Genomic DNA, 14407 nt, shown 5'->3' on the forward strand with positions numbered 1-14407 from the left:
GGCATACAAAAGAAACTTAGCAACTGCAAAAAAAAATGGCAGCAGGAATGGATGCCTCGCCACATTTAAGATATCAATAACCTTACTCTCCTTCATTGCCTCGGTTGCATTTTGCAATAGGGCCTGCACAAGGATAAACATAGAAGTAAATGACAGAGTAAAGTATGCAACTGAACAATCACATTTTGGATATTGGCAAACAAATTTGACTAGACTGACCATTCAAAAGTTGTTGAACGATATGTGACCTTCTCCGTTTGGTGCTAGCAGCTTAAACTGTGATCTTAGATAGAACAGCTAATCCTCTGTTAGGGCTTTGGATAGCGGCTGAAAAGTGCGATGCAATAAAAAAAATATTAAACAAGTAAGATAGAGTATACAACAATTGTATAAGTTCTGCATGTTGCTGCAAGACAGACTTCAAGGTTTTGATGAATTGAATATGATGGGTGCAAAATTGTTTGCCTGGGAACCTCTGTTTGTATGTTTGTTGTACTACTGCCTTAAGATATGATAAGAATAGGTTCAGCAAATCAGCAATTAAATTTTAAATGATTTTTATTTTTTTTTAAATTATTAGGTTGCAGAAAGCCTCAAGTAGTAAAGACCAACACAGCTTAATCATGATAATGATTTATCAAGAATACCAAGTCTACAAGATTTGAAATTTAAGCACACATTTATCGGGTTTGTAGAGTAGTAGATCTAAGATATCCATATTGGGTTTGCCTTCTAAGTCATCTATTGCTATATCAATTTTTGAACCTTTAGTTGTTAGTTTAAAGGCACCATACATTGTAGATCTCTTAACGTTCAAGAGACATAGATCTAACACTTGCCTGCATTATTCATTGAGTTGAAATTTTGCCTTCTAATATTGTTAAATACTTCTATCTTGTTTTCATGTTAAACCTGGTATTTAATCCTCCCCCAATCTACATTAGCATTGCTTAAGTTTGTTGTGAAAATTCCATCTCATGCACTAACCCATATCAACTGAGGATATTTGGGTTATCAGTGTATGGATAATTGAGAGTAATTATTAGGTCGAAATAGTTTCTTAGTAACAGTGGATGCTATAAGTTGTCATAAAACAATTTGACATATGATTCAAGAATGATGTGAACAAACAAGTAACTACTGTATAAAATTCTACAAATCCAAAGCCAACTAAAGAATAATTGAAAAGACCTACTAGAAAAATCTGAAACAATTTCAATTGGCATCTTGAGGTGATCAAACTCAAAAATGTCTTCCAAGTAGCCAAGTTAAATATGAGTGCCACGCGATGTTGACAATTATTAGTTTGTAACCCTTCCCACTTTTCTCTTTCCAATCTAATATTACTTATATCGTACTCAAGATTATTATTACTTCTCATCATTTGCCGTTGTACTTTGACAGATTTATGTTAATGCAACAATTCTTACATGATGCTTTCATAAAAAATAAAAGCTGAAAAAAGAGGACTCTATTCCTGTAACGACCACCCTTCTTACTACCACTACACTCTAAGGATGATCGTTACTTGACTACTAACTCTACTTAACCGGTATGATAAAAAAATCACATGGAAACCCTACCGAAAAATTTCGACAGAGTCTCCCCTGTACCGGTGACCATATCCGTAAATACATACAGAGTATACTCAGCCACAGGCGGCTGGAACATATATTTTCACAACCACGCAGTTTAATAAATCAAATCATGTAAGTAATGAAAAGCGGAAACATAACTTCTTACTACAAAATTTTCTTATCAACTTAATAAGAAATTAAACTAAACAGATTCTTAAACTAAGTGAGTTCTTTAGCTAAGTCTCAAGGATCTCCATAGCCCACACATCACATACCGTCACAGCATCTCCTTGTCGCCTTCTTCCTTATACTTTAGCTTTTCCTTTATCTGCAGTAGGAGGAAAATAGTATCTATAAGCTAAAAGCTTAGTGAGCGCTACCTACTCACAAAAACTCGATATGCATGTATATAAATAAAAACATGCTAAAACTGAATGCTAACATGTAAAGCTACTCATGCTCATAAATAGCAAAGAAATCAACTAACTGGAAAACCAACATGTATAGCTACTCATGCTCATAAATAGCAAAGAAATCAACTAACTGAAAAACTAAACATGTATAGCTAATCATGCTCATAAACCAATAAAGGAATCATACTAACTGAAATACTAAACATGTACAACTAATCATGCTCATAAATAGCGAAGAAACTAACTGAAAAGCTAACATGTAAAGCTAATCATAGAACTATCATGTGTATCAATAAGAAACTGAATTGATACCTAAGCTAAACTAATTAATGCTAAACTGAGTCTAGCTTGTATTCACATAACTAATTTGTGAAGTTTTGAAAACTATTTACATAATAGATTAAAATAATAATCATCTTGTCTGATGAATCATACTTGCTATGCGTGCATCCCTAACTAAACCCGGATTGCAAGTTCCGAGTCTAGTAGGGTTTACTAGGTTGTCTAAACCTAGGGACGAGGAGCCCAACCCAATGGATATCTAATCCAATATACACTGCTGAAAATAAAATACTGATTTCATAGCTAATTTTCTTACCTTGCTTTAACTAGGTTATCGCACCTAGAACTAGGTTATCTGAACCTAGAGGCGTGTGGGAGCCCACCCATTGGACCGTAGTCCCATATAAGCTGAAGCAAGACTAAATAAGTTATTTTAAATGCTTCTACTGCATTGAGCTATTAAAATGCCTACTGTAGCATTATATTGAGCTAAGCATTTTATCAAGCACTTGGGGTGCACTAGAACACACTCTACGTACTGAAAATCTGTATACAAAGCTTAACATAAATCTGCATGTAAAGCTTAACAAAAATCTGCATATTAAGTTTATCAAAATCTGCATACTAAGCTTATCTAAAATCTGCATGCAATACTTATGAAAATCTGCTTATTAAAAATCTGCATACTTTACTTATAAAAATCTACATGCTATAAAAATAGAACTGCTCATGTTATTCCAATAGCAAATAGGAAACTAGAACAACTTAAGCATGCTGTGAAAGTAAAACCAATTCAACTAATAGGCATGCAATAGAATCTAGAAAATCTGCTCATGTTATTCTAATAACAAAGGAATCTTAGAAAATAAAGGAATCATTGCTGCATGGAATTAATAGAATATCATGCTTACTAAATCAACACAAAAGGATCTAAACCACTATGAATTGGTGGCTGTTCTTGCCCATGAATATGCACAAAAGATCTATCCAAACATACTAGCGTTCCAAATTGTGCATGCTCATAAATAAAACTGCTCATACTCATTGGTTAGTATGGAAGAAAAATAAATTCTGCAGCAAATAAAATCTACACTTAATGGAACCTAACATTACGAATTGTTTCCAGCAAAAGAATACAACTTCAAGCTTCTTTAACGTGCTATAAAATAGGCAACAGAATGCTACTTCAAACTTTCTAACATGTTATAAATAAAGCAAAAGAATACAACTTTAAGCTTCCTAAACATGCTGTCCAAAAACTAAATCTCTAATCAACTTTGATTCTGTACAACGATTCTGTACAACATGACCTGAAAGCAAGGAAGGAAACTATAACAGAATATAGAGCTCAGACTGTATACTAATGCTTGCAAGAACTAATCTAGGAACTAGCATAGATGGTTGGAAACTAAAATGAAACCCAATGAAAATCCATCTGATGCAAATTCGACATACTGTCAAGCTACACGATCCAGTTGCAATCCCAATGGTAGGAAACAAAGGCATCATTAATCAAGGTTAAATCCACTACACCCTTTTTCCTTCCTAAAGGCCACGGCAGGTTCAACAAGAACAAAGAGAAACAAAAACTTGATCTCCTGCAAGCTTAGATTCGGCACAAACCCAAATCCAAATTACTCAACAATAAGATGAGACCATAATCAACCTAACAAATTCGGAATTTAATGGTCATGGCAGCAAACACAAGGAAACTTCAAACAAATCCGAAAGCAAAGAAAACAAATCGAAGCTCGGAACTACTCCTACTGCAGGTGAGAAGCAACTCACCTGATTCTTGAATTCAAACCGAAGGAGAAAACCTCTAGGGTTCGTGGAGAAACTTCAAATTCCAACCCTTCCTCGTGCCCACGAGCTCCCTTCAACGAGGAGACCTCGAATCTGTGAAGAACCAACGGAGAGGAGTGCTCGCCGACCGCCGGAGTTGAGCCCTAAGCTCGGCTTCGTTTCCGCCCGAGAAGGAATCGCCGTCGCAGAAGGGAAGAGGAGAAAAGGAGAGAAAGGTTCGGGGAAAAAGAAAACTTAAGTTCTCTTTTCTTATCACTAGGGTTTCAATTTTAACATATATATATATCTCGCACCCTACCTTTTGCGAAATACTCGCGGAAGAGTTGGTTGGCTGCGGTTTTGACCAAGTCCCAGGTCGCAGCTTCGATTCCTCAGACGCGCACTTTTCATTTCAATTTATTTTCAATGTTCCTAACTATACCTTATATAAATTTGTTCTCACATCTAGTTAACAAATCGAGCATAGCTCGGTTGGTCGGGCCAAGTTCTGCTTGGGCCGAGGAGCTCGGTTCGAAACCCAGCTTCTTCAACTTATTTTCCTTGCTATTATTCCCCATTACCATTTTCTACATCATATACATCTTATCTCATATATTATTAACAAAACAGCCATAGCCCAGATGGTTTAGCCACGTCCGGTTGGGTCGTGTCTGACCCGAGACCACGGGTTCGAGACCTAGCTTCAAACACATTCGGTTTTTTTTTTTTTTTTAAACTTCTTCCTCTTGGTAAAAATACCAAACAAGCTCCAAAAATTGTATAAAAATACTCTATAAATTCCTAAAAATCTCTAGAATATTTCTATAACATTTCTAGATTTTTATAAGGACCTTTAGAACTCGAAATAGGGAAAATTGGGTCGTTACAATTCTCCCTCCCTTATAAAAAGTTCGTCCTCGAACTTAGAATAATTCTGGATATATTTCTGTCTCATGTTGTCTCCACGCTCCCCTAGTAACTTTCTCGTGCTTCTGGTTCTACCAGATGACTTTTACTAATGACACTTCTCTGTTTCCTAGTCTCTTGTCTGCTCTGTCCACTATCTGTGTCTGCTCTCATAGCTAAGATCCTCTTGGATCTACATTGTCTGAGGCTAAATCACTTGGCTAAGGTCATGAATACACTTCTTTAGCATGGAGACATGAAATACATTGTGTATTGCTGACATATCTTGAGGTAAGTCTAGCTTGTAAGCTACCTTCCCAATTCTCTCTGTGATCGGGGTAGGGTCCTACGTATCGAGGACTTAACTTGCTCTTTTTCTCTTGGGTTCTCCGATGTACTCAAACTGTGCTTCTGCTTCAGGTTGGAATACGACTTTCTGTTTACGGCACTCTATGGAGGCACCGTATCTGATCAGGAAGTTCATTCCAAATATGACATCGTAGTCAGCCATGTCTAGCACTATCAGATCACAAAAGAGTTCTCTGTCTGCTATCATGACTGGCACTGTTCTGAACCAGTGCGTGAATGCCATAACTTCTCCCGAAGGTAATGCCGTCAAAAATTGACCACTGAGTACCTCTGAGGGTATGTCTAATTTTTCGGAGAACATCCTGGCTATATATGAATGGGTTGCCCCAGTATCAAATAGAACAGTAGCACTATACTGTAAAATGTTAATCTGACCTGTGACAGCTGTCGAGGCATTAGCTACGTCCTCTCTGGTGAGTGAGTAGATCCTCGCATTCGCCGTAGCTGGAGGGGCTTCTAATCTGCCCTGGCTGATAAGTGGACTTTCTAGAGTGGCCTGCATCTGATATAACTGAGCTGGCTGGCCTGCATACTGAATCTGCTGTGGCTGAGGGAGACCGGTCTTGTTCGGGCACTGCTTGGCCATGTGCCCTTCTTGTCCACATTCAAAGCATCCTCGTGTGCCCTTGCGACAAACCCCTGGGTGGAATTTCCCACAAGTAGCACACTTTGGATAACTGGGTCGCTTGCTAGATGGTCCTCCTTTTGGATCACTCCCTGATTTGCGCTTGCTGTTGGAGTTCTCTTTCCAGTTAGAGCTGTGGCCTTGCTGTTTTTGAGTGTAAGAGTTTCCTTGGCCTTTGGACTCTGAGGAGACTTGCTTCTGCTGCTTGATACTGTCCTGGTAGTGCTCGGTAGTCAAGGCACTGCTCACTAGCTCCTCTGTGGTTTGTGGCCTATGTATGCCACCAGCCACGTTCACTGCTATTTCTGGCCTCAACATTTTGAGCATTAGCCGAACTCGTTCCTTTTCTGTGCTGACTAATTCAGGACATAGACGAGCCAGTCTGTTGAATTTTTCACGGCTTCCTCAACTGATAGGTTGCCCTGACGAAACTCCGTGAACTCGTCGTAGTGGCGATTTGTGACCCGCATGTGAAAGAACTCCTCGAAGAATTCTTTCTCGAAGTCAGCCCATGTCATCTGGTTCACTGGGCGCTTCGCTCTGACTCTCTCCCACCACATGCGTGCGTCTCCTGTCAGGCAGAAGGAGGCACACTTCACCTTCTCGTGTTCTGGCCAGTCCAGAAGCTCCATCGTGCTCTCCAGTGTTTTGAACCAGGCTTGTGCATCCCATGGTTCACTAGTGCCTGAGAAGTTCTCTGGCTTGACTCGCTGCCACTGGATCAGATAGGCTTCCTTTCTTGGCTCAGCTGCTGGGGCTGCTGGTGCTGTAGGCTGAGCTGGTGGAACCTCTAAGACTACCGGAGTCGTCAAATTCGGTTTCGGGGTGACTGTGGGGGTATTCTGCTGGTTAGCCTTTAAGGTGGCTATTTCTTGTTGCTGTTCAGCTAACTGCTGTTGTAACTGAGCCACTAAGGTCTGGAGGAGGCACTGAACTGCCTGCCTCTTGCTGGGGCTCAGTAGCTAGTGCCCTTCTAGCTGGGCGTCCTCGTGCCATTTCTAAAGACATAGAGAACATAACATAACTAATGTAATCACAGTTATATAACTACTGATATCATGTTTAAAAACTATCACATACTAACAAGCAGTAGGCATATAAACATGAACTGTAATAACAAAACAAGGAGCATAAATTAAGTAGAGGTATTCTTACTTAGAAGACGGCAAGGCTGATGCTAATGTGTGTGATGCTGGAGAATGGGAACTGCTCAGATACCAACTGTAACGACCACCCTTCTTACTACTACTACACTCTAAGGATGACCGTTACTTGACTACTAACTCTACTTAACCGGTATGATAAAAAAATCACATGGAAACCCTACCGAAAAATTTCGACAGAGTCTCCCCTGTACCGGTGACCATATCCGTAAATACATACAGAGTATACTCAGCCACAGGCGGCTGGAACATATATTTTCACAACCACGCAGTTTAATAAATCAAATCATGTAAGTAATGAAAAGCGGAAACATAACTTCTTACTACAAAATTTTCTTATCAACTTAATAAGAAATTAAACTAAACAGATTCTTAAACTAAGTGAGTTCTTTAGCTAAGTCTCAAGGATCTCCATAGCCCACACATCACACACCGTCACAGCATCTCCTTGTCGCCTTCTTCCTTATACTTTAGCTTTTCCTTTATCTGCAGTAGGAGGAAAATAGTATCTATAAGCTAAAACCTTAGTGAGCGCTATCCTACTCACAAAAACTCGATATGCATGTATATAAATAAAAACATGCTAAAACTGAATGCTAACATGTAAAGCTACTCATGCTCATAAATAGCAAAGAAATCAACTAACTGGAAAACCAACATGTATAGCTACTCATGCTCATAAATAGCAAAGAAATCAACTAACTGAAAAACTAAACATGTATAGCTAATCATGCTCATAAACCAATAAAGGAATCAAACTAACTGAAATACTAAACATGTACAACTAATCATGCTCATAAATAGCGAAGAAACTCACTGAAAAGCTAACATATAAAGTTAATCATAGAACTATCATGTGTATCAATAAGAAACTGAATTGATACCTAAGCTAAACTAATTAATGCTAAACTGAGTCTAGCTTGTATTCACATAACTAATTTGTGAAGTTTTGAAAACTATTTACATAATAGATTAAAATAATAATCATGCTGTTGATGGGCCCGGCAACTGTACTTGCTGTGCGCGCATCCCTAACTAAACCCGGGATTGCAAGTTCCGAGTCTAGTAGGGTTTACTAGGTTGTCTAAACCTAGGGACGACTGTGGGAGCTCAACCCAATGGATATCTAATCCAGTACAGTGCCACTACTGAAAATAAAATACTGATTTCATAGCTAATTTTCTTACCTTGTTTTAACTAGGTTATCTGCACCTAGAACTAGGTTATCTGAACCTAGAGGCGACTGTGGGAGCCCACCCATTGGACCGTAGTCCCATATAAGCTGAAGCAAGACTAAATAAGTTATTTTAAATGCTTCTACTGCATTTACTGAGCTATTAAAATGCCTACTGTAGCATTATATTGAGCTAAGCATTTTATCAAGCACTTGGGGTGCACTAGAACACACTCTACGTACTGAAAATCTGTATACAAAGCTTAACATAAATCTGCATGTAAAGCTTAACAAAAATCTGCATATTAAGTTTATCAAAATCTGCATACTAAGCTTATCTAAAATCTGCATGCAATACTTATGAAAATCTGCTTATTAAAAATCTGCATACTTTACTTATAAAAATCTACATGCTATAAAAATAGAACTGCTCATGTTATTCCAATAGCAAATAGGAAACTAGAACAACTTAAGCATGCTATGAAAGTAAAACCAATTCAACTACTAGGCATGCAATAGAATCTAGAAAATCTGCTCATGTTATTCTAACAACAAAGGAATCTTAGAAAATAAAGGAATCATTGCTGCATGGAATTAATAGAATATCATGCTTACTAAATCAACACAAAAGGATCTAAACCACTATGAATTGGTGGCTGTTCTTGCCCATGAATATGCACAAAAGATCTATCCAAACATACTAGCATTCCAAATTGTGCATGCTCATAAATAAAACTGCTCATACTCATTGGTTAGTATGGAAGAAAAATAAATTCTGCAGCAAATAAAATCTTCACTTAATGGAACCTAACGTTACGAATTGTTTCCAGCAAAAGAATACAACTTCAAGCTTCTTTAACGTGCTATAAAATAGGCAACAGAATGCTACTTCAAACTTTCTAACATGTTATAAATAAAGCAAAAGAATACAACTTTAAGCTTCTTAAACATGCTGTCCAAAAACTAAATCTCTAATCAACTTTGATTCTGTACAACGATTCTGTACAACATGACCTGAAAGCAAGGAAGGAAACTATAACAGAATATAGAGCTCAGACTGTATACTAATGCTTGCAAGAACTAATCTAGGAACTAGCATAGATGGTTGGAAACTAAAATGAAACCCAATGAAAATCCATCTGATGCAAATTCGACATACTGTCAAGCTACACGATCCAGTTGCAATCCCAATGGTAGGAAACAAAGGCATCATTAATCAAGGTTAAATCCACTACACCCTTTTTCCTTCCTAAAGGCCACGGCAGGTTCAACAAGAACAAAGAGAAACAAAAACTTGATCTCCTGCAAGCTTAGATTCGGCACAAACCCAAATCCAAATTACTCAACAATAAGATGAGACCATAATCAACCTAACAAATTCGGAATTTAATGGTCATGGCAGCAAACACAAGGAAACTTCAAACAAATCCGAAAGCAAAGAAAACAAATCGAAGCTCGGAACTACTCCTACTGCAGGTGAGAAGCAACTCACCTGATTCTTGAATTCAAACCGAAGGAGAAAACCTCTAGGGTTCGCGGAGAAACTTCAAATTCCAACCCTTCCTCGTGCCCACGAGCTCCCTTCAACGAGGAGACCTCGAATCTGTGAAGAACCGACGGAGAGGAGTGCTCGCCGACCGCCGGAGTTGAGCCCTAAGCTCGGCTTCGTTTCCGCCCGAGAAGGAATCGCCGCTGCGCCGTCGCAGAAGGGAAGAGGAGAAAAGGAGAGAAAGGTTCGGGGAAAAAGAAAACTTAAGTTCTCTTTTCTTATCACTAGGGTTTCAATTTTAAAATATATATATATCTCGCACCCTACCTTTTGCGAAATACTCGCGGAAGAGTTGGTTGGCTGCGGTTTTGACCAAGTCCCAGGTCGCAGCTTCGATTCCTCAGACGCGCACTTTTCGTTTCGATTTATTTTCAATGTTCCTAACTATACCTTATATAAATTTGTTCTCACATCTAGTTAACAAATCGAGCATAGCTCGGTTGGTCGGGCCAAGTTCTGCTTGGGCCGAGGAGCTCGATTCGAAACCCAGCTTCTTCAACTTATTTTCCTTGCTATTATTCCCCATTACCATTTTCTACATCATATACATCTTATCTCATATATTATTAACAAAACAGTCATAGCCCAGATGGTTTAGCCGCGTCCGGTTGGGTCGTGTCTGACCCGAGACCACGGGTTTGAGACCTAGCTTCAAACACATTCGGTTTTTTTTTTTTTTTTAACTTCTTTCTCTTGGTAAAAATACCAAACGAGCTCCAAAAATTGCATAAAAATACTCTATAAATTCCTAAAAATCTCTAGAATATTTCTATAACATTTCTAGATTTTTATAAGGACCTTTAGAACTCGAAATAGGGAAAATTGGGTCGTTACAATTCCATTACAGTAAAAATATGTAAAATACCTAAAATATAATGCAGAAAATGATAAGTTGAATGACACATTCAAAAACTTCAGTGGCAAAGGAAACTCACAACAAATGGTACCAGAGAAAACAACAAAAGGAACCCATAACAAAATAGGATAACATTTTCATGTTTAACATCACCAAAAAAGCAATCAACTAGACCATGCCACTAAACAATGCTCACCTGGTTTAACAAAATCGGAAAGGACAAAATCAATCAACTTCATCTGAGCATTTTCATCTCTGGTTGTGAAAAGAAAATTCTGTTGTTAAATACAAGGAAGAAATATTAACAGCGCTGAAAAATATATGTTGAAAAAGAAATGAACAGCAGAATACCCTAAGTTGCTCCTGTAAAATAAGAGATCTAAAGTAATATCATGTCTGCATAAATTGAATCAAAGTTCTCTATGATACAAACCTTTGGCTTTAAATCACGATGCACAACACCTTGAAGATGACAAAAGGCGATTACACTCAGTATTTGAATAACTATAGCTTTTGCATCCTCCTCTGAGTACCTTCCACCTCTTGAGAACACAAGGGAAAAAAAGCAATCAAAAGTTATTAATTTTCAAATTCAAATAATCAAATAGATATAAATTATGGCCAATAAAATCATTTTTTTACCTGGATAAAATTCTTTCTAATAATTCTCCACCTTCACATAATCTGGGAAAGAGAAAAACATATTGTTGAGTTCCAAATTAACAGAAGTACTACATAATTTTTTTTAAAAAAAAATTACTGTCCATCATCTTAGAAGTGTTCATTATAAAATTTGTATGGAAAAATATTATCATATTTCCTTAGTGCAGGATACAAAGTGGAAAGCAAAGAGGCATATTAGTAGGATACTACATGCAAAAAGTTTTGGATATATCAACTCTATCTTGTGACATGGAACAAATATCAGATGTAGAAATACTGTTACTCATTGTTAAGCTAACTAGAGTTAATTAAGACATACTCCATGACTACGTAGACGTTAAGTGCATCCTCACATGCATCATAAAATTTGACAAGATTATTATGGTTGGACAAAGCTTTGAGGATTTTGACCTCTCTACGAACGTCTTCAATTGATATTGGTGGTGTCATCTGTAAAAACAAGAAAGAACCTGTGAAGTTTCAAAACACCCATTACAATGTTAAAATGCAGTGCCCATGAAATCATGTTTACATAAAAAGTCAAATTTGCAGTCACCCTAACATCAAGATCAAATGCACCTAAACCTTAGTTCATAGACAACCCATCAAACTACCGGAAGTCATTACAAGGTATGAATGGCTAAGTTGTCAATTAGTGAATAAGGAATCATGTTCCAGAATTGAAGGTTCACTGAATGAAGTAAAAAAGCTATATAAAAAGTCCATCAAAGTATATACCAGCCAACATGATAAGAATAACAACCAAATGTGCTCAATTCAACAAATATAAATTGAATGTTTAGTCTTTTCTTAGTTTGTTTCTGAGAAACACATGCAAACTATGATAAAGATTTGGAAAGTGCCTCTCATGAAATTCATTCTGAGAAACCAGGGTGCTTGTTCCATGCAAATATAAATGCTATCTCATCTTAGCATTCATATCAGTGGGAAAAACTCGTATTAGATGTAGTGAATGGAATATAATGTCTATCATTCATAATACATTATGTTCTCTGCAGTTTCTCCAGCTACTAGTTTGTTAGCCTTATACAATATAGGACTCTTCAATGAAGTAATTTACAAAGAAGTGAAAAATTGCACCCAACTTCAACCATCGTATGCTTAAATTAGAGTCTAAAACTGCAACTTTGAAGAACACAAGACAAAAAATGTTATATATTTCTGTGTGAGCTAATAATTGAGACATAGTTTATTTATATGTTGGAGAGAAGTTACCCGCTAGACATTTATTCGTACTAGTGTAAGGAACCAGTTTGAAATTAACTATAATTTATGAAAACGAAGCTAATAATCAAGAGCTTCTTTGTACCCAAACAACCAATTGTTTGCTGACTTGTAAATTAAAGGAACGAAAATGCAAACGGAAATGGCAGATTTTAGGGAAGAAAAGAGATTTCTAACCATCAACACAATCAAAGGGTAGATTTTAGGGAAGTAATCCCTTTTCTCTTAAAACAAAACATCGATAGAAAAACAAAAAATCAAAGCAAAAGCAACTCGTTTTGAGGGGGAGAAATCCCCTCTTTTTTTCCTGCCTATAAGAAACACTGTGCAGAAATCATAAATCGCTTCCACAAAACCCTTATTTTTTTCCCTTACGGAGAGCAACATTTGTACAAGAATATAAGGGAAAGTAGATCGTAACCAAGAGCGGAGGAGGAGGAAGAAAGGAGAAGTGAGCAGCTGTTGCGAAGTGGTGGCTCTCTCCTCTTCAATTTGAGGGCGATCGCCGACGAAGAACAAATCCGAGACGATCAAGCCCTTTGCTAGCCATTGTTCCTCCTCAGGAAACGAGAAATATGTGTTAGAGAGCACCGCAACAAAAGCAACAAGTGTCCTGAAGAGCGAGAAAATGAACCCTTCGTCGACGCTCCGCTGCTGTCGCCAACTTGCCCTTTTAACAGTGAGCATTTCTATAAAATGAAGGGCTCCTCTTATCACCCAAAGGGAAGAGTTGGAGAAGATACGGTGTGGTTGGACGGAGAAGCAAAGGCGTCGTGGTGTGTTGATCCTAATCGGGAGAGGAAGGAGCGTCGATCTAGGAATGGGAAGAGGGAGATGAGGTTGAGAGAGATGGTGGACGGCGCGATATAGGTTTAGGTTTGGAGGAAAGATTGAAGTGTTGCAAATTTCGGCTAAGTATTGGTGGAAAAATTAAATTATTTTATTTTATCATAGACACCGAGTTTTAAAAATCGCTGTTAAAATCGGTGTCTATTAACAAAAAAAAAAGTGCTCATATACATCAGCTTAAAAAACCGATGTCTATGAGCGAAAATCTGCACTTATAGACATTGGTTTTTGAAAAAACCGATGTAAAATACTCAAAGACATCGGTTTTTGCTTAAAACCGATGTTGTTCTACCGATATCTATGAGGGTTTTTCTTGTAGTGACGATTCCCGAGTAATGTTCCATGTCCGACACGTCAACAAAAGGGGCATGTAACCAAGAATCGGAAAACCTTGGGAAACAAAAGGTTTTTCTTGATTCCGGGGTTAATGAATTTTTTTTACCCAAAATACCCTTGGATAAGAGAAAAACGTGATAAAAAGAAAAACAAAAGGAAAAAAAATATTAAAAATAAAATATAAAATATAAAAAACATAAAAAAATATTTAAAAAATAAAAAATCGTAAAAAATAATAAAAAATTGTAAAAAACATTTAAAAATAGAAAAAACATAAAAATAATAAAAAATGGGAAAACATAAAAAATGTAAAAAACATTAAAAAATAGAAAAAACATTTATTTTTTTTAAATAATAAAAAAAGGAGAAAAAAAATAAAAAATAGAAAAAACGTAAAAATTTAAAAAAATTAAAAAAATTAAAAAAAGTTAAAAACATAAAAAAATTTAAAAAGTAAAAAATAATAAAAAAATTTTAAAAAAAAAACATAAAAAATAATAGAAATAGAACAATGTAAAAAAACATAAAAAGGTTAAAAAACAACAAAATCAAAAAAATCAAAAAATAAAAAACATCAAAAAAATAAAAAAAATAAAGAAAAACATGAAAAAAAGG

General features: G+C 36.8%; 1 protein-coding gene and 1 long non-coding RNA gene across 3 annotated transcripts; both read right to left on the reverse strand.

The window, feature by feature from the left end:
• Positions 1–60: 60 nt before the first annotated feature.
• LOC121993677 lies at positions 61–1877 on the reverse strand. The gene is made up of 3 exons (XR_006115362.1): positions 1853–1877; positions 220–327; positions 61–123 (listed from the first exon to the last, which is right to left on the reverse strand). It is a non-coding gene; the product is annotated as an uncharacterized LOC121993677 (long non-coding RNA).
• A 5677-nt stretch (positions 1878–7554) lies between these two features.
• On the reverse strand, positions 7555–11937 carry LOC121993676 (CDPK-related protein kinase-like). Of its 2 annotated transcripts, XM_042548030.1 has the most exons (5): positions 11682–11935; positions 11342–11383; positions 11133–11241; positions 10896–10974; positions 7555–7606 (listed from the first exon to the last, which is right to left on the reverse strand). In XM_042548030.1, exons 1-5 carry the CDS (start codon positions 11810–11812, stop codon positions 7584–7586), a joined length of 384 nt encoding a protein of 127 aa, XP_042403964.1. In that variant the 5' UTR covers positions 11813–11935; the 3' UTR covers positions 7555–7583. The 2 variants fall into 2 exon arrangements, with proteins under 2 accessions (XP_042403964.1, XP_042403963.1); XM_042548029.1 differs by lacking the exon at positions 7555–7606 and having other exon boundaries at positions 10819–10974; positions 11682–11937.
• Between the last annotated feature and the right edge of the window lie 2470 nt (positions 11938–14407).

This window comes from Zingiber officinale, chromosome 6A (genome assembly GCF_018446385.1).
Source record: "Zingiber officinale cultivar Zhangliang chromosome 6A, Zo_v1.1, whole genome shotgun sequence".
In the NCBI taxonomy this organism is placed as follows: domain Eukaryota; kingdom Viridiplantae; phylum Streptophyta; class Magnoliopsida; order Zingiberales; family Zingiberaceae; genus Zingiber; species Zingiber officinale.

Bases quoted from the DNA above. Each gene is read 5' to 3' on its own strand.
- LOC121993676 (XM_042548029.1), bottom strand. From the start codon at position 11,812: ATGACACCACCAATATCAATTGAAGACGTTCGTAGAGAGGTCAAAATC. The intron at 11,384-11,681 runs GTATGTCTTAAT...TCTCTTTCCCAG, and splicing joins AACGTCTACGTAGTCATGGA to ATTATGTGAAGGTGGAGAAT. The intron at 11,242-11,341 runs GTAAAAAAATGA...TGTGTTCTCAAG, and splicing joins TTAGAAAGAATTTTATCCAG to AGGTGGAAGGTACTCAGAGG.